This window comes from Onychomys torridus, chromosome 7 (assembly GCF_903995425.1).
Source record: "Onychomys torridus chromosome 7, mOncTor1.1, whole genome shotgun sequence".
In the NCBI taxonomy this organism is placed as follows: domain Eukaryota; kingdom Metazoa; phylum Chordata; class Mammalia; order Rodentia; family Cricetidae; genus Onychomys; species Onychomys torridus.
In genome coordinates this window covers 109,042,808-109,069,942 of record NC_050449.1, presented here as the reverse complement: position 1 = coordinate 109,069,942, position 27,135 = coordinate 109,042,808, and the positions used below count along the sequence as shown (strand labels likewise).

Sequence of the window (27,135 nt, the reverse complement as noted above, 5' to 3'; positions counted from 1 at the left end):
CCCACTCAGCTCGTAAGTATTGACTGGGCCACTTTTCTTCAAAGAATTCTTCCCTGAGCTCCAGCCCCAGACTGACATTCAAGTTAAATGCTATTGTCCATTCCTATAAAAGATTTATTATTATTATTATTATTATTATTATTATTATTATTATATTTGTGTTTTAATTTTACACAACAGCCATGGGTTCCCCTGTCCTTCCCCCTCCCGCCCCCGCCCCCACCTTCCCCAAGCCCCTCCCCTCCATTCCCATCTCCTCCAGGGCCAAGACTCCCCTGGGGATTCATTTAAACCTGGTGGATTCAGTACAGGCAGGTCCAGGCCCCTCCTTCCAGGCTGAGCAAAGTGTCCCTGTGTAAGCCCAAGGTTCCAAACAGCCAGCTCATGCACTAAGGACAGGTCCGGGTCCCACAGCCTGGGTGTCTCCCAAACAGTTCAAGCTATTCAATTGTCTCACTTATCCAGAGGGCCTGATCCAGCTGGGGGCTCCACAGCCTTTGGTTCATAATTCATGTGCTTCCATTCATTTGGCTATTTGTCCCTGTGCTTTTTCCAATCTTGGGCTCAAAAATTCACACTCTTACAGTCCCTCCTCTTTCTTGACAATTGGACACATGGAGCTCCACTTGGGGCCTGGCTGAGGATCTCTGCATCCACTTCCATCAGTTATTGGATGAGAGTTCCAGCTCGACTGGTAGGGTGTTTGGCCATCTGAACCAGACTAGGTCAGATCAGGCTTTCTCTCAACCATTGCCAGCAGTCTACAGAGGATGTATCATTGTGGATTTCTGGGGACCTCTCCAGCACTCTGCCTATTCCTGTTCTCATGTCGTCTTCATTTATCATGGTCTGGTATTCCTTGTTCTCCCTTTCTGTTCTCGATCCAGCTGAGATCTTCTGCTCCCCTTAACTTTCTTTCCCTCAAACCTTGCCCTTCATTACTCCCACTGCCATCCATGTTGTTCATGTAGAGCTCATCCATTTCTCTGTCATTGGGCGAACCCTGTGTCTTTCCTAGGGTCCTGTTTTCTAGGTAGCCTCCCTGGAGTTGTGAGTAGCAGTCTAACCATCTTTGTTTTACATCTAGTATCCTCCTATGAGTGAGTACATACCATGTTTGTCATTCTGAGTCTGGGTTACCTCACTCAGGATGATTTTTTTCTAGATCCATCCATTTGCCTGCAAACTTCATTATGTCATTGTTTTTCTCTGCTGAGTAGTACTCCATTGTGTATATATACCATATTTTCTTTATCCATTCTTCAGTTGAAGGGCACCTAGGTTGTTTCCAGGTTCTGGCTATTACAAACAATGCTGATATGAACATAGCTGAGCAAATGCCCTTGTGGTATGATTGAGCATTCCTTGGGTATATGCCCAAGAGTGCTACAGCTGGGTCTTGGGGGAGATGGATTCCCAATTTTCTAAGGAAGCACCATATTGATTTCCAAAGTGGCTGCACAAGTTTGCATTCACACCAGCAGTGGAGGAGAATTCCCCTTGCTCCACATCCTCTCCAGCATAAGCTATCTTCTGTGGATTTGATCTTAGCCATTCTGAAGATGTAAGGTGGTATCTCAAAGTCATTTTGATTTGCATTTCCCGGATAATAGGGATGTTGAGCAATTCCTTAAATGTCTTTCAGCCATTTGAACTTCCTCTGTTGAGAATTCTCTGTTTATTTCTATAACCCGTTTCTTAATTGGACTGTTGGGCATTTTGAAGTCTAATTTCTTGGTTCTTTATGTATTCTGGATATCAGCCCTCTGTCAGATGTGGGGTTGATGAAGACCTTTTCCCATTCTGTAGGCTGTCACTTTGTCTTGTTGACTGTGTCCTTTGCTCTACAAAAGCTTCTCAGTTTCAAGAGGTCCCACTGATGGATTGTTTCTCTCAGTGTCTGTGCTACTGGTGTTTTATTTAGAAAGTGATCTCTGGTGCCAATGCATTCAAGAGTACTTCCTACTTTCTCTTCTACCAGGTTCAGAGTAACTGGATTTATGTTGAGGTCTTTGATCCACTTGGACCTAAGCTTTGTGCACGATAACAGATATGGATCTATTTGCAGCCTTCTCAGAAAGATGGGTCCTGTTTTCGTATCCATTCTGTTAGTCTGTGTCTTTTTATAGGTGAATTAAGTCCATTGATATTAAGGGATATTAATGAACAGTGATTGTTCATTCCTGTTATTATTTTTATTTTTTGGTAGTAGTGTGTGTGTGTGAACTTTTCTTCTTTGGGGTTTACTGCTGTGGTGTTATCTATTGCCTGTGTTTTCGAGGGTGTATCTGCCTTCCTTAGGTTGGAATTTTCCTTCTAGTGCTTTCTGTAGCTCTGAGTTTGTGGATAAATATTGTTTAAATCTGGTTTTGTCTTGGAAGGTCTTGTTCACTCCATCTATGATGATTGAAAGTTTTGCTGGGTATATTAGTCTAGGCTGGCATCCATGGTCTCTTAGTGTCTGCATTATATCTATCCAGGTCCTTCTGGCTTTCAAAGTCTCCATTGAGAAATTGGGTGTTATTCTGGTGGGTTTGCCTTTATAAGTCACTTGGCCTTTTTCCTTTGCTGCCCTTAATATTCTTTCTTTATTCTGTACGTTTAGTTGTTAATTATTATGTGGTGAGGGGACTTTTTTGGGGGGTCTAGTCTGTTTGGTGTTCTATAGGCTTCTTGTATCTTCATAGGAATTTCCTTCTTTAAGTTGGGAAAGTTTTCTTCTATGATCTTGTTAAATATATTTTCTGCACCTTTGAGTTGGTATTTCTCTCCTTCCTCTATCCCTATTATTCATAGGTTTGGTCTTTTCATGCTGTCCCAAATTTCTTGGACATTTTGGGTCATGATTTTGTTGGTTTTAGTGTTTTCTTTGACTGATGAATCTATTTCTTCTAATGTATCTTCAACACCAGAGATCCTCTCTTCCATCTCTTGCATTCTGTTGGTTATACTTGCATCTGAAGTTCCTGTTCATTTAGTCAGATTTTCTATTTCCAGCATTCCTTCTGCTAGTGTCTTCTTCATTTTTTCTATTTCCCTCTTCAGGTCTTGGACTGTTTCCCTTGCTTTTTCATGATTTTCTTTCAGGGACTTATTGTTTTCTTCTGCTCTGCTTTAATTGTCCTTTCCTCTAGTTTTTTTAGCGTTCTTCCCATTTTTTTGTTTGTCTGTTCCTCCACTTTATTTTTTATTTCTTCTATATAAGGCTCTATCCTCTTCATGATGTTACTTATAGGGTTGTTTTCTTCTTCTTCTTCTTCTTCTTCTTCTTCTTCTTCTTCTTCTTCTTCTTCTTCTTCTTTTTCTTCTTCTTCTTCTTCCATTCCGTGATGTTCAGGTCTAGCTGTTGGAGAAGGGCTACGTTCTGGTGATGCTGTATTATTCTTTATTTTGTTTATGTACTTCTGCCTTGACATCTGACCATCTCCTCATGGGTTCGTTCTTGGTCTTATCAGTGTACTCGGTCCAGACAGAGCTGACAGATTTCGGGAGCCTCTCTCTGGTCCAGATGGAAGCTCTGGGCTGGAAGAGAGCTCTGGTCCAGATGAGAGTGCTGGCCAGATAGGAGCTGGGGGGCTGGACTCTGAGTCTCAGGAAGTCCCTGGAGTCTTCTTATCCTGTCCAGATGGGAGTTCCTCTTGTCCAGATGGGAGTTATGGGACAGGATGGAAGCTCTGGTCCAGATGGGAGTTCCAGGGCAGGGATGGAAGCTGAGGACTGGTCTCTGATTCTCAGGAAGTGGCTGGGGTCTCGGGCAAATGGGTATGGGGACAGGGTGTCAAAAGATTGTTTTTTCTTGAATAAAATTTATTGTAGTTGTACCCAATCCTTTACATTTCTGTATTCTCCCACTGTATTGCTGGCTTGTTTTCTTTTTGTATTGTTAGATGGGTAAATGGGTGGGTGTGTGGATGGATGGATGGATGGATGGATGGATGTGTGGGTGGGTGGCTGGCTGGGTGGGTGGGTGGGTGGGTAGATGGGTAGGTGGTTAGGTAAACAGATGAATGGGTAAAAACGTAAATATGTGGGTGAATGAATGGAATTTTAACTTTATGATTACCATTCTATGACATTCCTAATTATCTTGGCTCAATAATCTTTAAACTTCGGTCTATGTCCTTGAATCAACAGTTAAATTCTCCTGAAACCCAGGTGGTTTCTTTGTTTGGTTTTGTTTTTCATTTCCCAGACAGGAGCACGCTGTATCCCAGGACAGCCTCAGCTTCCTCAGTGCTGGGATTACAAGTGAATGTTCAGCAGGCCTTTTTTCTCTCAGGAATGGATTTGCTGACTTTAGAGGGGGGGGTGGATTTTTTTTTTTTTAATTGAAATGGAGATCCTGATTCCTTATGCCTAAAAATTGAAACAGAGAGTGTGAGCCTGTCTCTCCTTGTGAGCCTCTGGGAAGTGGGTGGAGAACGAGTCTCCCTTTCTCTGTGAGTTCAGATATTAAATTCTGAGGAGCAGAACCTCCCATGATTGACCCAATGGCATGGACTGTGATGATGTTTTTAGCTCTACCATGAGTTAATATAAGCATCCAGATTCCTGCTAACTCACAATGTGTTTCTGTTTTCTGGAACCATTGTGGCTCTTGCTTCTTCTGACAGGACTGGAAATTAAATTGTGCAGCATTTCCCCTTTTCTTAAAGGGAAAAGGTGACTCTGTGTATTTTCCTGTGTGTGGAGGGGACATGTAACCCAAGTGCAGAAGGCAGAGGGCAGCCTCCAGGATTTGCTTCTCTCCTTCCACCAAGTGTGTTCTGAGCATTGACTCATCAGGTGTTAGGCTCCACGGCCCTTAACTGCTGAGGCATTTCACCATAGATGCTTTTCAAAATCCCACCTCCTTTTCCCACTAGCCTTTTCTTCTTGAGAAATCTCATTCTGAACCACAAAACAGAGATGACTGGACAATGTTCTTGATTCTCCTGGGACTAACTAACACATAGCAAGCTAGAGAAGGTACTGGGTTGCAGACAGATGCCTTTGGCAGTTGTGCTCAAAGTATTAGCAGCTTTGAGTCCCCTGAGATCTTGGTAAGTGTCTGTTTTCCTGTGATGACCCACTAACTCAGTAGGCTGATGGAAGGCATAGAAAGTCATCTGTAAATGGTATTCACAAGTGCTGGCATGTTCCTGCAGCCCTCTCAGGTTAGAGAGGCATCACTGTGTGTCAGGACCGATTCTCAGCATTATGTGGAAGATCTGTGTCTTAGGGTTTCTATCACTATGATGAAACATCAGGACTAAAGGAACTTAGGGAGAAAAGGCTTTATTTGGCTTGCACATTACAGTCCATGGAGGGAAGCCAAGGAAGAAACTCAATCAGGGCAAGAACCTGGAGGCAGGAACTAATGCAGAGGCCATGGAGGGGTGCTGCTTACTGGCTTGCTCCTCATGGCTTGCTCATCTTGCTTTCCTATAAAACTTGGCCACCAGCCCAGGGATAACATTACCCACAATGGACTGGGCCATGCTGTATCAATCATTAATTAAGAAAGTGTCCTACAGGCCTGCCTACAGCCCCATCTTATGAAGATACTTTCTTAATGGAGATTCCCACCTCTAAGTTGACTTTAGCTTGTGCCAAGTTGACATAAAACTATGCAACACACTCTGCAGACAGACTGGCGAAGCCTCACACAGTATCTAGTTGAAGGTCAGGGAGATGGTCAGTCCATAAAGCACTTGGGTAGAGAACAGGCCCTGTTTTTCTTCATATGTGTTTCCAGGGTCTAGAATGAGATTTGACACATAGTAAATCTTTAGCAATTTGTGTGTGTGTGTGTGTGTGTGTGCGTGCACATGCAAGGGCTCACATAGGTAACCCAGAGGACAAACTCAAATGTCATTCCTCAGATCCACCTCTCCACCTTCCTTTCAAGACAGGTTCACTCACTGGCTACAGCTAACAAAATAGGTTAGGCTTTCTGGCCATTGACCTCTAGGGATCTGCCTGTCTCTCTAGCACTAGAATTAAAAGTGTGTCCACCATACCTGGCTTTTTATGTGGTGCTGGGAATCAAACTCAGGTGTTACCTGCTTCCATGTTAAGCACTGTACCCTTATGACCTGAATTATCGCCCCAGTTGCTCTTGAGTAATTTTTGATGACCAAATGAATCACTTCACTTCTTTGCTTGCTCACTTAGATTATCACAGCAATAGGGAGATGGCAATTGCTGATGACAATAAGCCAATTCTTATACAAGCAATAGTACAGTGTCCCAGAAAACCACTGCAGCTTCTGCACAACTTAGGTCTTAGAGAAGCCCACAGTGTTGCAGGCTCCACCAAAGGAAGATTCTGTGTCCATCAAGAGAGCAGCTAGCTTATATTCATATCTAGTAAGTTGTCACACGTGTCTGGAGAATGTGTGTTTATATTTCAGTGGACAGAACCCACGTGGTGTGTCACTTGGATATCACCCTGGTCACTCCTCACCACTACATGTGATCCTTAGTTCCTGTTCAAGAGATCTGAAATTCCTTTGACTAGAAAGAAACATGTCCTCCATTATTATTTTACTTGCCAGCTATACATTAATCTTCTTTGATAACCATCTCTTCAAAGTAAAGGGACTATCTTCATTTTATATTTAAAACAGAGAACTTCAAAGCTTTGATTTGAATGCTGGTAGGGTGCACAGATAGAAAAAAAGTTCTTCAGCACTCCAGAACCACTGGGCAGAGTCTGAAAGTACAGACATTTCATTCTTATGTTTTCTTTTCTGTTTTAAAATGTCTCTTGTAACGTAAAACAATGTGGTGGAATCCTTCACCATCCAGGTGGCATTTTAGTGCTGTCCTAAACCTCTAAAAACAGAAGTTAATGGTGGGAATGTTGATCCTGGGGGAGGCTCCTAGGGAGCTAGTGAGTGTGGCAGGCCTGTGAAGATGAGGATCAACCTTCCAACATAAATCAGTGAGTCTGAAGGCACATGAGTGTGTCCCCAAACTATCTGATCCCCATTCCCAGAAACATGAGAACATTTGTCCGGGAAAATCACATGGAAGTGTTGTGAGAGACCACTGAAGCCTGACTTAGTGTGGAGAAGTGATTTGGGGGGGGGGGGGGTGGGGAGGAGCAATCACCAGCCTCCAACATCTGGGAACACAGACCTCTTTACAAAGGCATTTACTGTCCCCGGGTGGGCTAAAGAGCGTGAGAGAAGGCTGCAAGCAGAGACCTTTGTGCTGGTGCATTTCCTCCATCTTCAGTGGTCTCAGTGTGGGTCTCTTGGAGGCTTTCTTCAGGTGACCTTTAACATATGGCTGCACTGGGCTCAGCCCTTCCCTCTGCAAAGAACAGACTTTCTCAATAACTCATTGCCATTCTTCCTTTTTTTACCAATTAAAAAAAATCCCCACCAATTCATGCAAGTTTTAGACAAATACTAGCCTGATTATTAACAATTGACAGGAATAGCAGGTTGAAAAATACTCTTCATATATTTTCTCCATCCAACTACAAGCCAGGCCTGACTGTGTTCGCTCCTGAGCTCAGACACGATTGGGGACATTGGGGTGGTCTGGCTGCAGACTTTCCCATATTTTCTAGAAATGATTTTGAATATCAACATTATTGCTTTATCATCTAACTGGGCACTTGATCTGTGTTCTCTCCCACCTGAAATATAATGAGAAAAGAGATTTACAATAAACACAATGAAAACAGCAAGTTTTTAAAAAGCAAATGCTTTTTAAAATGCAATTTGTTTCATTGACAAATGTTTGTTTTGTTTTGTTTTTTTAATGCCCACCAAATCAATGAAACTCTGTTTTCTTTTTATTGTTTGGGGTATATTTCACTTATATCTACCATGACTCCACTGATATGTTAAGAAAACAAAAAACCAAAACCAATTCTGCCTTGTACTTTTACCAATACTTTTGGCATTGTATCTATCTAAGGCACATGGAACAAGGAAATCAAATGTGAGCAAGCATCATCTTTCAAGGGTAAATTTAGTGATTAGTAATCTCCCTGATACAGCTGTGTCTGCATGCAGAAAGGTTCCTGTTATGCTTGCTGACAATGGAAAGAATGAGGCCATATCTTTTGGTAATTGTAATTCATCTTCCAGTTGCTGGGCAGATGTGAGCCATTGGGAAATGTGCTGCTGGTACCCCCTCAGCTTTGTCCTCTGTGGGTACCTCTCCTTTCCCTTTCATCCTCTGCTTCCTGCTCCCCACTTGCATTTTTTTCTCATCATCAAACACTCATGATCATGGGTGGAGAAGGCAGAACCATCTGTTTCCATCTTTATATATTCAGAGCCTCCATGCAATCAATCAACTAGTTGTCGCCCCCAAATCATAGCCCTCTTTTCAAAGGTTATAAGAGATAGTTTATTCTGGAGCCAAATATGAGTAACCATGGCCTGGGGAAACAGATTCAGGTTACCTCAAATACCATGTTCCTGTATAGTAACTTCCATGAAGTTTTCATAGTAACAGAACAATGCAAGTCATAAATCAAGACAGTTTTCAAATATATTGATGGAAACCTCAGGTGGGCAGGTTGCCTGAAATCAGAGGAAACTCTGTTACAGTCTCATGCTTTCTAAAGGTGTTCCCAGCCTTCCGGTTGGTGGAATGAAGTGATCTGCTGAGTTAATACATTTCAGTTAATGTTTTCAACTGATCAAAAGGTCATAATGTTACGTTAGACACAGACCTGGGCAAGGAATGGCTATTGAGACAGCTAAAGATAGCTCAAGATAAATTGTGATTAAGCTCTGAACTGGTAACATCCCAACTTCTCCAGAATCATTGGTGTTCTTAACCAAGTCAACATTAGTGTAGAAGATTCACAAAGTCAACCAACAAGACAATATATCAAATGACATCACTTCATTTGTTAATCTGAAATATCCTAGATTCAAGTCTTGCTCTTACTATATCTTTTTAAGAAGCCAAGGAAGGGAGAACATGTTGATTGGTATGTCATTAGAAAATGGCATGTTGTTATTAAAAAAAAAAAAAAAGTTCTTTGTTGGATGAAAACATGGTTCAAAAAAAAAAAATCCTTTACTCTTATGGAACTAAATTTGGTGAACTAAATTCCCAGGAAAATTTGGATCTATTAAACCTCTGCATTCCCTTCCTGCTCTAAACAGAAACCAGGAAAAGGAAAAGGTGAGGAGAACTGTTAGGTATTGCTGAGGTTTTGCGATTTCAGACCAATTGATGGTGTTGGTCAATAGAGAAGACACACTTGGAAATATAGTGCTTACTGCTTGCATTTTAAATTTGAGTCACTTTCATTTTGTGTGCTTCCTCACCCCCAACTTTCTGTAAGTTTGCCTGACCCCTTGATTCTCTACATCTTTGTAGTGGTAACCATAGTTCTGCATGGGCTAGAAATCCTTTGTATCTCTTCTGTACATCTTATCTGTATTCTTGCATACTTCAAAACTTCAAGCCTCTTCCTGATACATGAAATATATTTATTCATTCCCTATCTTAGTTCATCTGATTAAAATGTCTAAGGTTCCCTAAATGCCAGCAACTATTTCAATGCTATATTATTGAGATGCACATGAACAGAGAAAGTCTGCTTTGGTGAGCTGATATTTTATTGGTTTATAGAGATTATTGGATGTGATAAGCAGTCAAATATCAAATAATAATAAATTACTACAGTGTCACAAAATCAAAATAAAATATAGGACTGTGATTCAGAGTATGGGACCAGAGGTCAAGGTGGGACAGCTCTTTGAATAGGGAATAATTAAATATTTAAATATGCAAATGATAAGAAGAAATCTCTAGGCACTCGGGAAGGAAAAAACAATCCTGCCAGAAGGAAAAGGGAGTAAGGGATCTAGGCTGTGGCAGACTTGGCAAGTTTGGGAAACAGAAGGCACAGTGGTTAGACCACAAAACAAGAGAATGCTTTAAGAAATTAATTAAAAGTCATTTGGAAAATCCTAAGCTTCAAAGTCTTGGCTATCTACTGCATATGGCAGCAGAACTTTCTTAGCTTTGTCTTCAGGCCTCATGGCATGCTAGACAAGTTCTCTGGTACTGACTCCAAGGGCTGTAAGCATGCCCAGGGGTCACTAGTCATCCAGGCAGCCTTGTAGTCACACTAATAGTCAGGCAGGACTCGAAAGTCCTGCCTGAGCCTCTTCAGTAGTGAGCATCATTGACAAACAAGACTTTTCTGGACAAACACTTCCAGATCTTAATGTGTTATTCTACCCCACCACACAACAGAGGATACTAACTTGAAAAATGCCCTGAGGACCTGCCCTAAGGCCTGGTTCCCTGGACTACAGCTCGTGTCTCTGGCCTCTATACACAGATGGCTTATTTTAAAAAGATCAAGCCATTTTTGTTTTATTTTCCTAATATATTTGATCCAAAGTCCTTCTGGACACATTAATCTGGCCCAGATATAGAATTAAATTCAGATTTATATGCATCTAGACAAGAATGTCACCCACACTTAGGTAACACATCCTCACTCAGGTAATCAGAGGGACAGAGGTACTGGTACTTTCTATGCTGAATCAGAAGAAAAGTCATTTTTCCCTTTCCTGCTTCTTGAAAAGTACATCCCCTGTGGTTATTTTTATTTCTCTATCATTGATCAAGGTGATAAGTTAAGCACATCATTCTTCCATGGAGGAGACTACATTGAAGGATGATATTCAGAATTGTGGATGAAGTCGTGGGAACTGACCCAGTGATCTTGAGATGCCAAGAGAAGCAGCCCTTAGGAAGCTCTTCCCACCTGCAGGTCACAGGGAAAGCAGAGGATTGTCCTCAGAATCCAGTAGGGCCTGCAGTCAGAGGCAGGATGCCTCAGACATGGCCAAAATGGAGAAAATAAGGAAAAAGCAGTCAGATTTCTTCTCCTTTGAAAACTAATTATTGGGGCAGGTGGCTGTGAGCCATGGTGTGTGTGTGAAGGCCAGAAGACATCTTTCAGGAGTTGGTCCCCTCCTTCTCACTTGTTTCATGGCTCTTCCTACACAGATTAGTGGCCCATGAGATTCAGGTGAGTCTCCTGTTTTATGGGAGTTCAAGGTCATCGTTACTGGCATGATGAATCTTAACAGACATAAACCCAAGAAACTGAGCTTGGCATCTTGTCTGTGACAACTCCAGACTCTTTTTGGAACCCACCCACTCCTCTGTTGACATTCTTTCTGTCCCAGGATCCAGTTCAGGGCACCATGTTCACCTGTGTTTTTACATCTCGCTAACCTATGCAGGTCTGGGACATTTCCTCTGGTTTTCTTTGGTCTTCTTGGATAGTCCTGATCCTGAGTCCTGGGGAATGTCTCTGCACCTGAAATTGCCTGAAGTGTTCTCCATGATAGGACCTTCATCACCATCTTTTGAGAAAAAGAATCTCTGTACTTAAGAGGGACTATGTGAGATAAAGACAGAGAGCCTGAATGAGATGAGATAAGTCAACAGAAGAGCACAGAAGGGATGGTGTGATGGAAGGTTAGCTTTAATCACCAATTTGACTCAACCTAGAATCTCTGGGAAAGATAATCTCAATGAGAGATTTTGTACATCATGGTGGCCTGTGGCCATGTCTGTATGATGTCTTATGTTGATTGTTATGGAAAGGCCCAGCCTACCGTGGGTGGCACCATTCCTTAGGCATGGGATCCGAAACCGTATGAGAGTGGAAAAGCTGAGCTGAGCACAAGCACACAAGGGAGCATGCATGCATTCGTTTCTCTGTGATCTGCTGTGGGTGTGACCAACTGTTTCAAGTTCCTGCCTCGACCTCCCCACAGTGATGAACTGTGCATAACCTTGAATTTTACTTTAAACTGAAATAATCCCTTTTGTCCCCTAAGTTGCCTTTTTTTTTTTGTCAGGGTGTTTTATCACCACCACAACAGAAAAGAAATTAGGATTGTGGCAAGCTGAGGATGCTGGTCTGTCTCCTCTAAAATCCTCTGAACAGAGGGACAGGAGATGCAGCTTCTAGTCCAGGTCACCTTCCAGCCAGTCTTCAGGGAAGACATCCATGGTGCACTTCAAGTCAAAAAGTTACTTTTTTATTTCTGCAATAGAGAAAATGATATCCAAGACAGTTTCTAACTCTTTAGTAATATGATGCATTTTAATTTAACCTTTTTATTATTGTATGAAAATCTGATATGTGCATGTAATGTGTTTTGATCAAATCTATCCCCATTCCCTAACCTGCAATTCTTCCCTACAACCCTACTTTTTCCTCCAAGTTTCATGTACCCCACTCCCACCTTTAAACCTCCTCAGTCCACTTAATGCTGCTTATATGTACATAGCTGGAGGGCCCTCTGATGAAGCATGGATATCCTCTCAATGATTGCATCCCTAAAGAAAACTGGCTTAACAATGTGATTTTTAAGAAGTGGGTCTGGGTATGTGGCTCACTGGGAAGGTGTCTGCTTAGCATGCCTGAAGCTCCATGCTCCATCCTCAACACAGCAGAAAGAGACAGCTTTCAGTGCCAAGCATTACCCACAATCCCGTTTCTTAGAGGAATGAGTTAGAATGCAGAATCACCAAGAGGTTTTGGTGTGTGATGAGGGAGACAGCAGAGAGGCCATTCTCTGTACTATTTGTTACTTGTCACAGTTGTGTCCTAAGAATGGCAGAATAGAAAAAAGGCAAGTTGCCATCCAGCCTCACCTACTTGGTGGGTAGATTTTGTCTCAAAGGAAAAAGGTAAATGGTGTCTGCTGAATGTTACTTGAGGTTGTCCTCTGCCCTCCATATGTGCATCGCACACACACACACACACACACACCCTAAGATAGAATGCCATAATTTTTAATTTTTCTTTGTGTTGTCCTCTATGTTACAATGGGTTAAGAAGCAAATGGCATGATTTATTTTTGAAATGCTAGAAAGAGCACACGTTTTATTCATTAAAATTCTTCTGATAGTTTTGACACTTTGTGTAAATCTTACCAGAAATGAGGATGTTGGCTCGAAAAGTTGGATGCTCCAAGTCACCAACAATTTATCCAGTGCCCGTGATTGCAAAACCCCAAACATTTCACAAGAGCGGAAACCTCTAATTAAGTATTACACACGACGGAGTGGATTTGTTTTTAAATCCGTGGCTTATGATGCTTAGAGCTTTCAGATCGTGAACTGAGAGTTCTCTGTTGAGGTGAGAGAGTTAAGCTGAACATGATTTTCCACAAGACTTTTCTTCCTCTGTGTGTCAAGCCTGATCCAGAACATTCTGCTGATGCTCCATCAGGCTCTCATGTATTGTAGTTTGACTGTGGGAACTGTGTGAGCTGTGAAATCAGGTTCTCTTTGTGGTAGCAGTTGTTTAGAAGAACAAGAAGAGGAGGAAGGAGGCAAAGGAGCAGGAGGCAGCTGGTGCAGCAACAACAGAAGTCTTGAGTGTGTTTCAAATGACTAAAGCCAGCAGTTCCAAGTCATGAGAAGAGAAAGAAACAGGCCCTGAATGTGTGTTTATGTTTCAATGACAGACCTAACAACGCTCCAGAAGCCTTACACAGTGACTGGAGTCTCCTCCGGCTGCTTAATGCATTGTCAGGTGCTGGCCCCAACCTGGAGCTGTTCTGCAGGGCCTAGGAGAGTGCGGGGGTGGGGGCGTGGAGTGCTCAGGTACCTCCTGGAAGAATAGAGGCTTTGTAGGGAGCTAGGCCAGCTGAAAGGGGCTTGTAAAGGCAGCTGAGGATGGTGCTGTCTTTTCAAATGCACTTGAGAGTGCTCCTGTCAATTTCAAGCCAAGCATGGGCAGGATTTCAGAGATGTTGAGCTGGCAGCCTCACAGAGCACTTAATTGTGAAACTTGAGCAGAAAATAGGCATGTTCTGGCTAACACGGGTATTCACCTACAGGTCTCACTTTGTTCTGTTTCCAGAACATTGCCCCTGCCCCTTTGGCACTCCTCGAGGCCTGAGCCCTCATTGCTGGGACTGCTTTGCCTTTTTCAGATGTGGCCCCGTGTATCCAAATGAAATTGCCACTGCTGGGTGGTACAATGTATCATGCTTTGACCCTGCACGATGACAGCCACAGAAAACAGACTTGTATTGCATTTATTCTCTCAGAGAACAGACTCTGGTGACTCACAGCAGACATCTACTTAGTTAGATCTGAATGAACCCAAAGTGAGCCCTCTATGGTGCCTGCCATCTTTGTGTTCTTAGAAAGAGCCCCCGGCAGGCTCGCCAGGCTGAAACCGGTGTTAAGATAAGATGATCATACTTAGAACCCAGAAGGGATGACTTCAAACTTTCAAACCAGAGTAAAAATAGGAATAGGCACGTGGAGTGGCTGGCAGCCCATTTTCTTTTTAGCTTGTTCTGTATTCACAAAATCAGCAGTTGCACATTGAAACCTTCAGCTATGTTTGGTCTTTATTTAAAAGTATGTCATTTGAGGACAAAGGGAAAGGCTTGATTAGTGGGGCTTTGCAGGCGACACTCAGTCTCCTGCTTGCCGTCTCTGTGAACTCACAAAGAGGTTAATAGAGAAGGGCTGAGGCATGTGCCTTCTGTCTTTAGCCGCCAGAATAACATTCCAGTGATGTGCCTGCCATCTGTGGGAGTTTAGGGCGCCTCTCTCATTCATGTCTCTGCTAGGAGGAAGCTTTTCCTCAAAGAGGCGAACAGGAGTAGATCCTGAGGAAAGATAGCAAGACAGAATTAGAATTCTTTTGTTCCTAGAAAAGGAAGTTTCCTACTTAAAAAAAAAATTATAGAAATAGGAGGAATACGTTTACAGGTTCTACTAGGTAGGAAATGTAAAGAGAGAGAAAATTATATTTGCCTGTTCCTAAATATTTAGAATGAGGAAAAATATAAGTCTTGCTTTTCTTATCCTAATGTTTTTAATTTGAGGTTTCTTGTCATTAAATAATATATATATTTTCATTTATGGAGTCAGAGAGATGGGTCTGTAATTAACAGCATTTACTGATTTTCCAGAGAACAGGAGTTCAGTTCCCAGCACCTACCTGAGGTGGTTCACGGCCACTTGTAACTCCAGCTCTAGGGTATCTGACTCCTTCTTTTGGCCTCTGCAGATATGGCTGTCACACACAGACAGACACACAGACACAGACACACATACAGACACACGCGCACAATTATAGAAGCAACAAAATAAAGGCCATACACAATTTATTTTTTAGAAATTCTTGCAGATGTACCTGAGCCAGGGCAGCCTCGCCAAAATTAACATGACAGTGGGATGGCTCACAATGATCTCTCCTTAGAGTGTACATGAGATGCTGACATTTTATACAACGACTTCATTTTATGAAGATTAGTATCTAGTATTAAATATAAAAAAGAATAGGAGAATAGTCAAAATTCTAAAATAAATAAAATATGTTTTTTTTTGTTTTTGTTTTTGTTTTTGTTTTTGTTTTTGTTTTTGTTTTGTGTGTGTGTATGTATGTGTGTTTAGCTTCCTCCTACATGTAGGGGCCCCAAATAACTCTCTCTAGGTGTCTTCCACACAGTAACTTTTCAATAAAAGTGCCACAGCGCTGATGACTATCCCACCATATGATCACTACTGTAGGCAACAAGCTACTCAAATACAATGTATCATCCTCACAGTGTGACTGAATTGCCATAGCACAGACTTTGACCATGGCTGGGTGTTGGTCCAGATCCCAACTCTACCACTTACTGACTTACTGGAGAGGCAGTTAACCTCTTCAGGCTTCCATGCCCTCATTGATCTGACCTGCCTGTCAAGGCTGCTAATTCAGTCATTGGTGAACATCTATTGGATGCCTTCAGCTGCCAAGCTGCCTTGTGTGGAAGGAAGAAAAGGTCTCAGGTTAGCTCTGTGACATCCACCTGGGCAGCCGTATGGGGATGACACATGGAGCAATGATAACCTTGTCAAGTCCCATGAGCCCACTACAGTCTCTATGGCAGCAGATGATAATTCCTGTACACATGTCAAATCAAACTTGCCCACCCCTGTCTTATTACCCTTTCTTATTTTTATAAGAACAAGTTGACAAAAGTATATAATCTCATGTTCACCTCCCCATACTTTTCTCCCCCCTAGAATGGAGTCTACTGAAAAATGTGAAGTGGTAATTCAACATTTTAATGGAAAATATCTGAAAACACCACCAGGAATCCCAGGTAAGAAATACTATCAGAAGCCACTAAAAGTGCCTAGGCTTATGGCTGTTGTTAAATCATTTTCATACTGTGTGTTGGGGAGGGGACGCTATTATAAAAATTTATTTTTCATTTCTCTTTTTTTCAAATATATGCAGTGTATTTGTGGTGTATGTGTATGTGTATGTGTACATAAGTGCGCATGCCCATACACTCACATGAAAAGGTTAAAGGGGAGCATTGGAAGTCTTCCTTATCAATCTCCTTTTTATTCTCTCACTGAACTGGAAGCTCGCCATTTTGGTTATACTGATGGCCAGTGAGCTCCAAGAAAGCACCTGTCTCCATCCCCCAGTGCATAGCCATGCCTGGCTTTTACGTGGATGCTGGAGACTTGAACTTGGATCCTCATGCTTGTATAGTGAGCATTTAACCCATAGAGACAACTCCCCAGTCCATAAATGTGTGTGTTTAAACACTATTTCATAACACATTCTCAGACTTCCTTGGTAATTCTTCATGGTTCTGTGTTTGAATTTGTGCTGCTGGTTCCCTGAAGTGGATTAGAAGAAAAATGGAGCAAGGTGCAGGTGTACTTGAGATGAGGGATGCTTGTGACTCTCGACATGAGTGTTGAATCCTTCATCTGCCATTTATTAAGTGGCTATGCAGTGATATTCATAGTAGACCTGAGAGGCTTATACTGAACCCCAAACACCACTCTCCACTTGTAAGAAAAATGTTCAAAGACAAGTAAGCACTTAGAAACTTTATGGCAATTTGACAGTCATGAAATCTGAGAGCAATAATTTTATATTTTATAATAATATAAGTGGCAGTTTGAGAAATTATTAAAAGTTCCAATCTCTACTATCCTGTAGCATTTTATATTTTCTCAAGGCCGAAATCTTAAGAGCTTTATATATATTGTAAAAAGATACCACTTCATGTTATTAAGAGTTACATTTAACATAAAAAATAAAATATATCATGTCTATCAGAATTGTGAATGTTTTAACTTGGCTTAATCTGCTAGGAAACGAGAAAAGTATTTGATGTTGGATGATTACATTGAAATATAGCTCATGAAACTTGGGCATGGTGGTTCATACCTGTCATCCAAACACTTGGAAGGTAGAGGCAGGAGGATCAGAAGTTCAAGGTTGTCTACAGATACATAGAGATTTTAAAGACAGCCTGGGATATGTGAGATTCTGTCTCCAAAAGTGGTATTGCATATAAAAAAAAATTAAGATTGAAAGAAATGCTGGACTTGGAAAAATTATAGTGTGTAAAGAATTTTTTAGTGATTGTTGGTTAATTTATGGCTCTTTTGATGATGACCTGTCTCAGTGGACATATGCATATACATATGTGTATATGTATATATGTATGTATATATGTGCATATTAAATTATATTCTGCATTTCAACAATTACTGCTATAGCAAGACTATCATTGAAATCCATCAGAGGGTTTGAAAATTTGGTTTTTCCTTTCCTTAAAAATGACTTAAGTTACATAGAGGAGAAAATGGGAACAAAAAGAGAAATATTTATCTATCATCTATCTATCTATCTATCTGTCTGTCTGTCTGTCTATCTATCTATTTATTTATTTATTTTGGTGGCATAGTCAGAGCTTTTGTCCTGACTTGATTGCTTGGGGAGGATGTTGGGAAAACAGGAAGACCCTTTCTTAGAATATTTGGATGATGGAGAAGATACAAAGGAAGATCATTGGTTAGTTAGTGAATGTGCATGGAGCCAAGCCTGCTTTTAGATTTGGTTAGCTTCCACAGGGAGTGTCCCCCTGGGAACTAACTTCGTCATGATCCACTTGGAGACATATGGTGTTGTTAAGAAAGGCTATAACAGTTTTCTTCTCAGCATGGAAGCTGTCTTTGCATTTTAGGAGAAACACTGTGGGCTTTTTTTCCTGTTAGTATAAATAGACATCTCAAGACATTCTGCCCAGAACTGGCATTGAACAGAGGAGGAGGCGCATGCGTGTGGCGTGTGTGTGTGTGTGTGTGTGTGTGTGTGTTATTTTTTGAGACAGAGTCTCCTGCTGAACCAAAAATTCAGCAATTTGGTGAGAATGGCTGGCTAATGTCTCCAGGGATTTGCCTGTTCTGCTCTTTCCCCATCTAGGATTACAGGCACACACCACCTGCCTAGCGTTTATGTGGGTGCTGGGTGTCTGAACTTAGGTCCTCATATGTGAGGGGCAAACTCTTTACTGACTGAGCCATCTTCCCAGACCCTGCATTTTCATCATCTTAATCCCAGTTTACCAAACAGATGTCTGTATACACAGAAGGCATTGAACTAGGTGTGAATCATATAATTACATTAAAGAATTAAACAAAAAAACAACTATATGGAAATAATCATTAATTAAAATTTGAGCACAGATTTTTAACTTTATAGGTTGCTTACTTTATAGGGGAAAAAAGACTGAAACCCAGGTTGACCTGACCTATTTTGTTTGGTTTTCTAAACTTATGGGTGATTAAAATAATTTAACGCTAAAGTCCTTACAGATCCCTAAATGTCCCAACATCCTGCATGTGTACACAGAGAGGGTTAGCACCTTTTGAACATCATAGCTATACCCAATGGAAGCACGGTGCATAGCAGGGTTTTGCTTTGAGTTTTTCAGCCCTTGGTATCTCATGGGAACAAGGAAACCAAGAACTTGCTCAGTTACAAAATACTTAGAGGTGGAGCTTTATGCTTCTGAGGCCTTCTCTCAGTAGAGTAGAATTAAATATGCAATGCTGATCACCAGGAGTTCTAGTTTGCCTTTATTTATGCATAGTTTTGGAAGTCAAATAGAGTTTAATAAAAGCTTCAAATGCTAACTGAAGATATTAAATCTTTGATATGTAAATCTGATGTGAAATATAATCATGTCATAAGAAATAGATTTTTGGAAGGTATAAGAAAATGTCCCCATGGGATATAATGTGGATGTTATGGCAGGTAGGATTACATTGGGCATATGTTGCTTACTTAGATTGATGCTTGTAGCTCCTATGTGGATACATTTGAAATACTATTTTCAGAACTCGCATTTTTTAGAATTTAGTGTGTGTGTATGTGCACGTGCATGTGAAAATGTGTGAGTGTTGTTGCATCTAGGCCATGGTGTACTTGGGGAAGTTAGCAGACAGCTTTGGTGGTCAGGCCTCCCTTGATTTCCATCTTGTTTAAGACAGGGTGGGTCTCTTTTGTTGTTTGTGGCTGTGTACTCAGGGCTAGCTGGCTGTGAGGTTCTGGGTATTCTGTCTTCATCTCCCATGTCTTGCTCTAGATACATTGTGATCACAGACATTCATACTAATCTATTCTGTTTTTACACACATTCTAGAGAGGGGATGTTGAACTTGGTGCTGATGCTTGCATGGTCAGATCTTTACATATGAGCATTGATAGAAACTCATTTGTTAATTGGATTTTCTTTTCCATTGCAAAGACGAAGAGTTCAAGGTTTCCAGGATTTCTTATAGCACACAGAAGAGAATCCTCAGAGTAGTTTTAAAAATATATATTGTTTTGATTTATGTGAGTGTGCTTGCTAATCTGTATGAGCCCTTGTGTGGGAGTGCCCATGGCAGCCAGAGAAGTTGTTGGATCCCATGAAGCTGGAGTTACAAGGGACTGTGAGCCAATGTGGGTGCTTGAATCTAAACGGATGTCTTCTGGAAGAACATCAAGTGTTCACAGCCACTGAGCCATCTCCAGCCTTGTTTCTTCCTTATTTTCTTTCTTCAAGTGACCAGTTTTCTAACTCTTTTCGGTAGGATATTTGAAAGAGCTTGTCCTTGCTGGTGGACAGACTAATAATTTTAAAAATAACTATGCTGCTTTTTATTTGTACTGAAATGTGATTTTATTTGTATGCTAATAAAGTTGCCTTGGGGTCAGAGCAAGCTATAGCAGAAGCTAGGCAGTGATGGGTGCATGCCTTTAATCCCAGCACTTGGGAGGCAGAGCTAGGCAGATCTCTGTGAGTTCAAGTTCACATTGGAAACAGCCAGGCATGGTGACACAGAGAGCAAGTCTTTAATTCCAGGGAGTGTTGGCACAAAGCAGAAAGATATATAAGGCATGGAGACCAGAACCAAGCAGCATTTTGGCTGGTTAAGCATTCAGGCTTTGTAGCAGCACAGTTCAGCTGAGATTCATGTGGATGAGGACTCAGAAGCTTCCAGTCTGAGGAAACAAGACCACCTGAGGAACTGGCAAGGTGAGGAAGCTGTGGCTTATCCTGTCTCTCTGATCTTCCAGCATGCACCCTAATAACTGGCCTCAGGTTTGATTTTATTAATAAGACCATTTAAGATTCACGCTACAAATAACATTAATTGATATGGCCTTCTTGAATCAAAAGTAAGGGTGAATATGATCAAACTCATTGTACAGAATTCTCAAAGAACTAATTAAATAAGAAGAAAATTGATAACTCCAATCTTCTGCTTTAGCATAGTTCAATGTGTTTGGGGTCAGGCAGGAGGAGGGAGGAGAAGGGGATCTGTGGTTGGTATGTAAAGTGAATAAAGAATTTCTTAAGAAAAAAAAAGAAGTCTGTGGCTTTGTGGACATGCACATGGATGCTTTCAATGTAGCGATATCTAAAGCTGTGTGTGAGGAACCCATAGTCATGTGCAGTGACCTGAGCCACTGTGTCCTGAGAAGGCTGTGGGTAAGGTCAGATGTTGAATCACTCCATCACCCTGTCTCACTCTTTGTGAGTATAGAGCTGTTGATGCTAAGTTGACGCCACTCCCTTCTTCACTTGACATTGATTGTGGAAGGATGCACACACTGCAGAGCACGCATATGGTATTTTCGTTCTGTGATGGTGACCCATGTAGGATCAGCAAGGCTCATTGTTATGTCCAGGTAATCATCTCTCTCATCCCCTGATCCCTGTAGTGCCATTTCTACAAAGGATCAAGAAAAATGACTACTTGAATACCAAGCCTTGACGTGGTTATAAATGTAAATTCAGAACCGTCACTGTTAAGCACATCCGCAAGGATATCATCTAACATTGATCTCATTTGCATAGTCAACACCATTTAAGTTTTAATTGTGGTGGGAATAATTTGCTCATTAAATATTAGTTACATTGTTGTTGTTTCTCTTTGTCACATACATCAATGTGTTTTGAAGGAAATGATTTGGATGCCACATTTTGGATCATCCCAGCTCTCTATATATATCAAGTTGCTTCCAATTGATACATAAGAGGTCTAATGTCAATAAGGACATCATGAATCATTCCCTTTTACACTATTAGAGCTTCACCAAATGCTTCAGATGCTGATCAACTGGATCAGGAAAGAAGAAGAAGGGGAATGGGAAGATATATGATAAATATGTATAGATAGATAAGTGTAGTATAGATAAATGACAGATAGATATGTGTAGATAGATAGGTGGTTAGATATAGATGATAGGTAGGTAGATGATTGGTAGATGATAGATAGACACAAATAGATAGATGGTAGATAGACAGATAGCTGATAAGATACAAATCTAGGTAGTTGGATAGATAGATGCCAGAATCAAACTATAAAGCATTAGGACACCTGGCTGAGGAATCTAAAAAGGATCAAACATTACTGTTGCCACTGACAGATAGGAAGGTGAGGCCAACCTCACATGTTAAATGGTGTCAGTCATCACAGCAGTACCATTAGCAGAAAGAGATCCTGCAATATATGTCCCTTTCTGTAGAGGTCAATGACAACACAGTGTTCCATAAATGTTGTATGTCCTATGTATTGATCTTGATATTTTCTGCACAAAATGAATGCTCATTAGTTGCTTGCCTGTCTCACTCCAGGCATTTCTGTGTTCTGTAATGAATTACATAGCTATGTTGGGCAGCCCCAAAGCATTTTATTTTCAACTAGCTAGCCAAAGCAAAGGATAAGTTCCCAGATACTTCAGGGCTCTGTAGGGCATGAACTCGAAAGGATCGCTTTCAAAGAAGCCCTGAAGCAGGGTGACCCACAGTGTGGGAAAGGCTTTCACATGTAAGGATACCTATTGATAAGCACGACCTGCATGCTCTATTGTAGGAAAATAAATCATGTTCTATTCACAGATGAGACTTCTGCCTGTGAGCACATGTTGCTGTTAGCAAAGCTGTCTTTCCAGAAGAGAATGGAATAATCCATTTCTGTTCTTAAGATTTTCTTATTCTTAGATAATTACTCCTAAATCCCAACTGAACTCCAGAAAATCCAGGAGAGTTGAAAGGTAGCTTGCTGTATTATGGAATGTTTTCCTTTTTTGTTGTTTTGTTTTGTTTTGTTTTGTTTTGTTTTTCAAGACAGGGTTTCTCTGTGTAGCTTTTCGCTTTTTTCCTAGAACTCACTTGGTAGCCCAGGCTGGCCTTGAACTCACAGAGATCCACCTGCCTCTGCCTCCTAAGTGCTGGGATTAAAGGCGTGCGCCACCATTTTTAACTGACCTTGTTCACAAGAGCAATTTGGACTAGAGAGTAAGAACTAGAGAAGTCCTATCTTCTGTGATATAAATTTATAAATTTGTTTACCCTTTATCTTCTTGATGTAAATTCATTGTTTCTTTTGTCTTGAAACAAGTAACACTATGTAAATTATGAATGTATATGAACACTTCTTGAGAATGTCAGAGAAAAATTTCAAAGAGTGGTTTTGGTACAACATTCAACCCAGTTGGGCATCAGTTTTGTTTTCACTTAGTAAGTGGGTTTTAGCAATACTTAAGGGGTGTTGTTTTTCTGTTCTTTCATTTTTCCTTAATTTTTAAAAAATTTCTATGAATGTCTGTGCACCATATGCATGCAGTAACTGTGGAGGCCAGAAGAGAAGGTTGATTCCCATAGAACTGGGGTTACAGACAGTTGTGAGCTGCCACGTGGGTGATGGGAATTGAACCTGGGTTCTCTGCAAGAACAGCCAGTACTTTTAACCACTGAATCACCTCTCCAGCTCCTTACCTTCTTTCTCTTTTTTTGAGATGAAGTCTCGTGTCTCTCAGGCTGGCTTCTGTTATGGAACCCACTCTATAGCCAAGAATGAAACTGATCTTCTAATCCTGCTGCTCTCGCCTCCTGAATGCTGACATTGCAAGAATCTGCAGCGCTAGGACTGGCATGCAGGGCTTTATGCTCACTTGGAAAGAACTCAAGAGCTACGTTTTTCACAAAAATTCTAGATTTTTTTCTATGTATAAAATACATAGCAGGTTTGTAGAAAAGAAGTAGAATTATTATTGTTATTGTTGTAATATTGTTAGTGAACTATGGGAAACAACCAGAAAATATTATGGTCAGTGGTATCTTCAATTCTGTATGAATTGTTTGGCAAGTGACTTGGTCCAATCTGTCTTAGCCTTCTGTGGATCACACTGGCCTTAGCAGTGGTAAACATGTAACTGATTTAATATAGGAGAAGAAAAGACAAGGGTAATACAATTGTAAACTGGATAATGTGTTAAATAGAAAAGACATAGGTTAATATGGAAGAAACTACAAAGGTCAGAAAAAACAGAATCCTGTGCCTCATGTCCATCCCCTTCTATCATCTGTACTTTTAGTTATAGGTAATAATTGCCAGCTCTGGGTCCTCTAACACATCTCCCACATATATACACTTAGTTTCTCCACTTTCCCACTTGGGAATAAAACTGACCAGGGCTCAATTAACCCAGGCCTTATACAAACTTGGAGATGTGTCAACCCCTGGAATAACCCTGCATTTGTGGAATTGACCCTAAAAGCCTCACACACACTGGGTAGGTACTGTGGCATTAAATAATATTCCGAGGTTTATTTTATTTTTTAAGTTTGAGACAACATCCCATGAAGTTGCCTAGGCTAACTTTGAACTTACTCTGTAGCCCACGCTGACCTTGAATTTATATCTTCCTTATGGTAAAAACACCCTGGCAAAAGCAGCTTAAGGGATAATAGACTTGTTTCAACTGACAGTTCCAGGGCACAGTTCCAGGAAGTAGAGGTGGCAGTAGCTTGAAGCAGCAGCTCCCATCATATCCACAGTCAGGAAGCAGAGAATGGTGTGTGCTGCTGCTCATCGCCCTTCTCCACTTAGGATTCCAGCTAGGGAATGGTGCCACCCACAGTGACTACCAAGATAGTCCCCCCCACAGGTATGCCCAGAGGCTACTATTCTAGATTCTGCGAAAACTAACTAAAAACTAACCATCACAACCTATGACTGTCACTCTTCCACCTTGTCTCAGCCTTCCAGTTAGCTGGAATTTCAGGCTTCTAACACCAGGCTCAGAAAAAATGAACATCTCAAGAATACACAGAAGTTCCCTGGCCAATATTTTTGTGTCTTGGAAATGCCATTGCTTTTCTTTGCCAAAAAAATGCTACAATGCTTATTATCAATAAATTTCAATATTATCCCGCATAGATTTTAATTGTTACAATAGTTTCAAAGCTCTAGTGGTCATATGTACACATGTAGCATCAGAATGTGTGTGACCTCTGATTATTGAATGAGGTTGGGACAGAGAGTCTCATATTCATCTCCATGATGATGACCATCTTCATCACTAATTTCTAAAATACCAACCATGTTTAGGTGTATGCACATTTCTGAATGGGAGATTTGACTGTAAAACCTTCCCAAATCCACCGTAAATTGTTAATTTTGTTTCTAAGATAGTGTTGGGCTCTGCCTCCTGTCAGTGTTGCTAATGAGTAAGCTATTTAAGTGTCTGCCCAAGTATGTCTGATTAGCAAGCAAAGAGTGTTGAGTGGCTTAAGACCAATTAAGGCACAAGCCAGAGAGAGCAAGCTGAATAATGAAGTGCTTGGTGCACTTCTAAATAGATGACTTTATTTAGTAGATTTCATTTAAAACAAATTCTAACCCATTCCTGGATAAATGGCTAGTATTCTGAATTAAATGTATTCCAATCTCTTCCAGCAACTGTCAAGATGCCTGCCATATATCCAACTCATTACTTAAGATCTTATTTTATTTTTAACAATGAAGTCTGCAAAGACAAGACTTTAAGAAGACTGTGACTAGAAAGACTCATTAGGCAGGGTCTGTAGTAGCCTTCATTTGTTTATCTTATTATCTACTGCCTCTGACTTCTCATGTCTTTAAGCCCATGATTGATAGATTAATTATTTTTCTATTATTTTAGCCTTTTCCAGTTTCAAACCAGAAATGTCTCACAAATGAATGTACTTGTGTCTTATTTTCTGACTTTATGTCTTTCAAAGTTGTCTTTGTCCCATGGGCTGTCAATTATCTCTAAGCATAACAAAACAGCAACAACAACAACAACAACAAGAAAAGAAGAAAAGAACATTGACATTTATCTCCCCCCACCAGCCCTTTTTAAAAGAACTATTTTGTTTTTATTCATGTGTGTGTATGTCTGTCTATTTTCTTTAAATAATTATTTCACAAACTCTAGGAATACAGGTCCTACACTTTGCTGTTTGGTTCAGGTATCCAAACCAATACTCAGAATGCAGCAAAAATAATAATGATTATTTGCTAATTGGTAAATAACTAATTTGCTAATATACAGACTTGGTGGGCAGAACCCAAAAAACTCTTGATCCTACCTTTCAGACTTTAAATATGTTGTTGAAGTACAAAAGAGTAATTAAGGAATTAAACCAGACTCACAATAGAAAAATTGTGTGGATTACCTGGCGAGCCAAATGATGCCACAGGCATTCTTAAAAGTTCAAGTGATCAGAGTAAAGCAGGGTAGAGAGTGGACCCACCACTGTTGGCCTTGACTATGGAGGAAGGCAGGTAGTCTTTAGAAGCCGAAATGTCAAGACCTTGGATTCTCCCCTCAATCTTCCAGGATGTGCTATGTGTGTATTGAGTTTAGCTCATTGGACCTGTGTGTTACCCACAGACCAGTAAGGCATAAATCTATGCTCATGATGATGTGTTAAGACACAGACAGACATTGCACATATTGGATTAGAAAAGAAATCTTATACACTAGTTTAGGACTTGTTTTAAATGAATTTCACCCAAGCAATGTTACATTGTTCAACAACTGCTTATATGTAAAACAGGAGAAAAACCTCCTTATTTTAACTTAGTTTCTTTATGCCTTTTCAGTAGGATGAGTTAGGGAAGACTATGTAACATTGAAAAGAAAACCCTTAAGCAGAGAGGTCTCTGAATCTCAGAACATATTACTTTTTGTAATTATATATTTTAAATCGGCTTATAAACCAGTGGCTTTACATAAGGCATTTTCGTACATTCTTAGTTTTGGTTAATCTACCCCCACTACCACCCTTTCCAATCGCTATTCCCACTTAAACTTTTAACCCCATCATCTTCACCCTGTCTGTCTTTTTTCATATCACAAGAACACATTATTTTTTACCCACTAAAATAACATTCGAACCAAATAACTATCCAAAAGCCTAAAATGTGCTATGAAAAGTTATTAATTCATGCAAATATGTTTCTCTTAGGTTTCAATTTTAATATCACCTTGGTAATTCCCAATATTGAAAAAGTAGAGGGACTGAGAAAGCAAAATGAGACTTATTATAGCAGATATCAGGTGCAAATTTTAAACAATGCAGCATCCCCGCTTACTTGCCCATGAAATGCTGTGTCCTCAAGCTTCAAGTGGTTGTGTTCCTTATGGAGGTTTAAATTTTAGACACAAATTAAAGTTTTCACAGGTGCTGGAAGAGTAAATATAAATATATGTGATATGATAACAAAGAGAATTCTTAAGATTCAAGTGATTTTTAAAACTTCCTTGGGGCCAGCAGGATGGCTCAGCAGGAAAAGCATCTTGCCTGGCAAACAAGCCTGGTAAACTGGGTATAATCATCAGAACCCACATAAGGTGGAAGGAGAGAACTGACTCCTCAGAGCTGTCCTCTAGACTCCACATGTGCCCCACAGACAGGCCCATGAGCCAGTCTGACGGAGCCTGGTCTTTAGTTGATGTTCTGTCTTCCCAAGTATGTCATAGAGGACTGGTAGCTT

At 40.7% G+C, this 27,135-nt stretch overlaps 1 protein-coding gene across 7 annotated transcripts in view; it reads left to right on the top strand.

Annotated features, from left to right (window-relative positions):
- The window catches only part of Rbms3 (RNA binding motif single stranded interacting protein 3), a 1,348,289-nt gene that overhangs the window by 1,112,034 nt on the left and 209,120 nt on the right, over positions 1-27,135 (top strand). For all 7 annotated transcript variants that reach the window (XM_036192502.1, XM_036192498.1, XM_036192497.1 and 4 more), the window contains one exon: positions 16,045-16,124. In XM_036192502.1, coding sequence (XP_036048395.1) covers positions 16,045-16,124 — 80 coding nt within the window. The remainder of the gene's footprint in view (positions 1-16,044; positions 16,125-27,135) is intronic.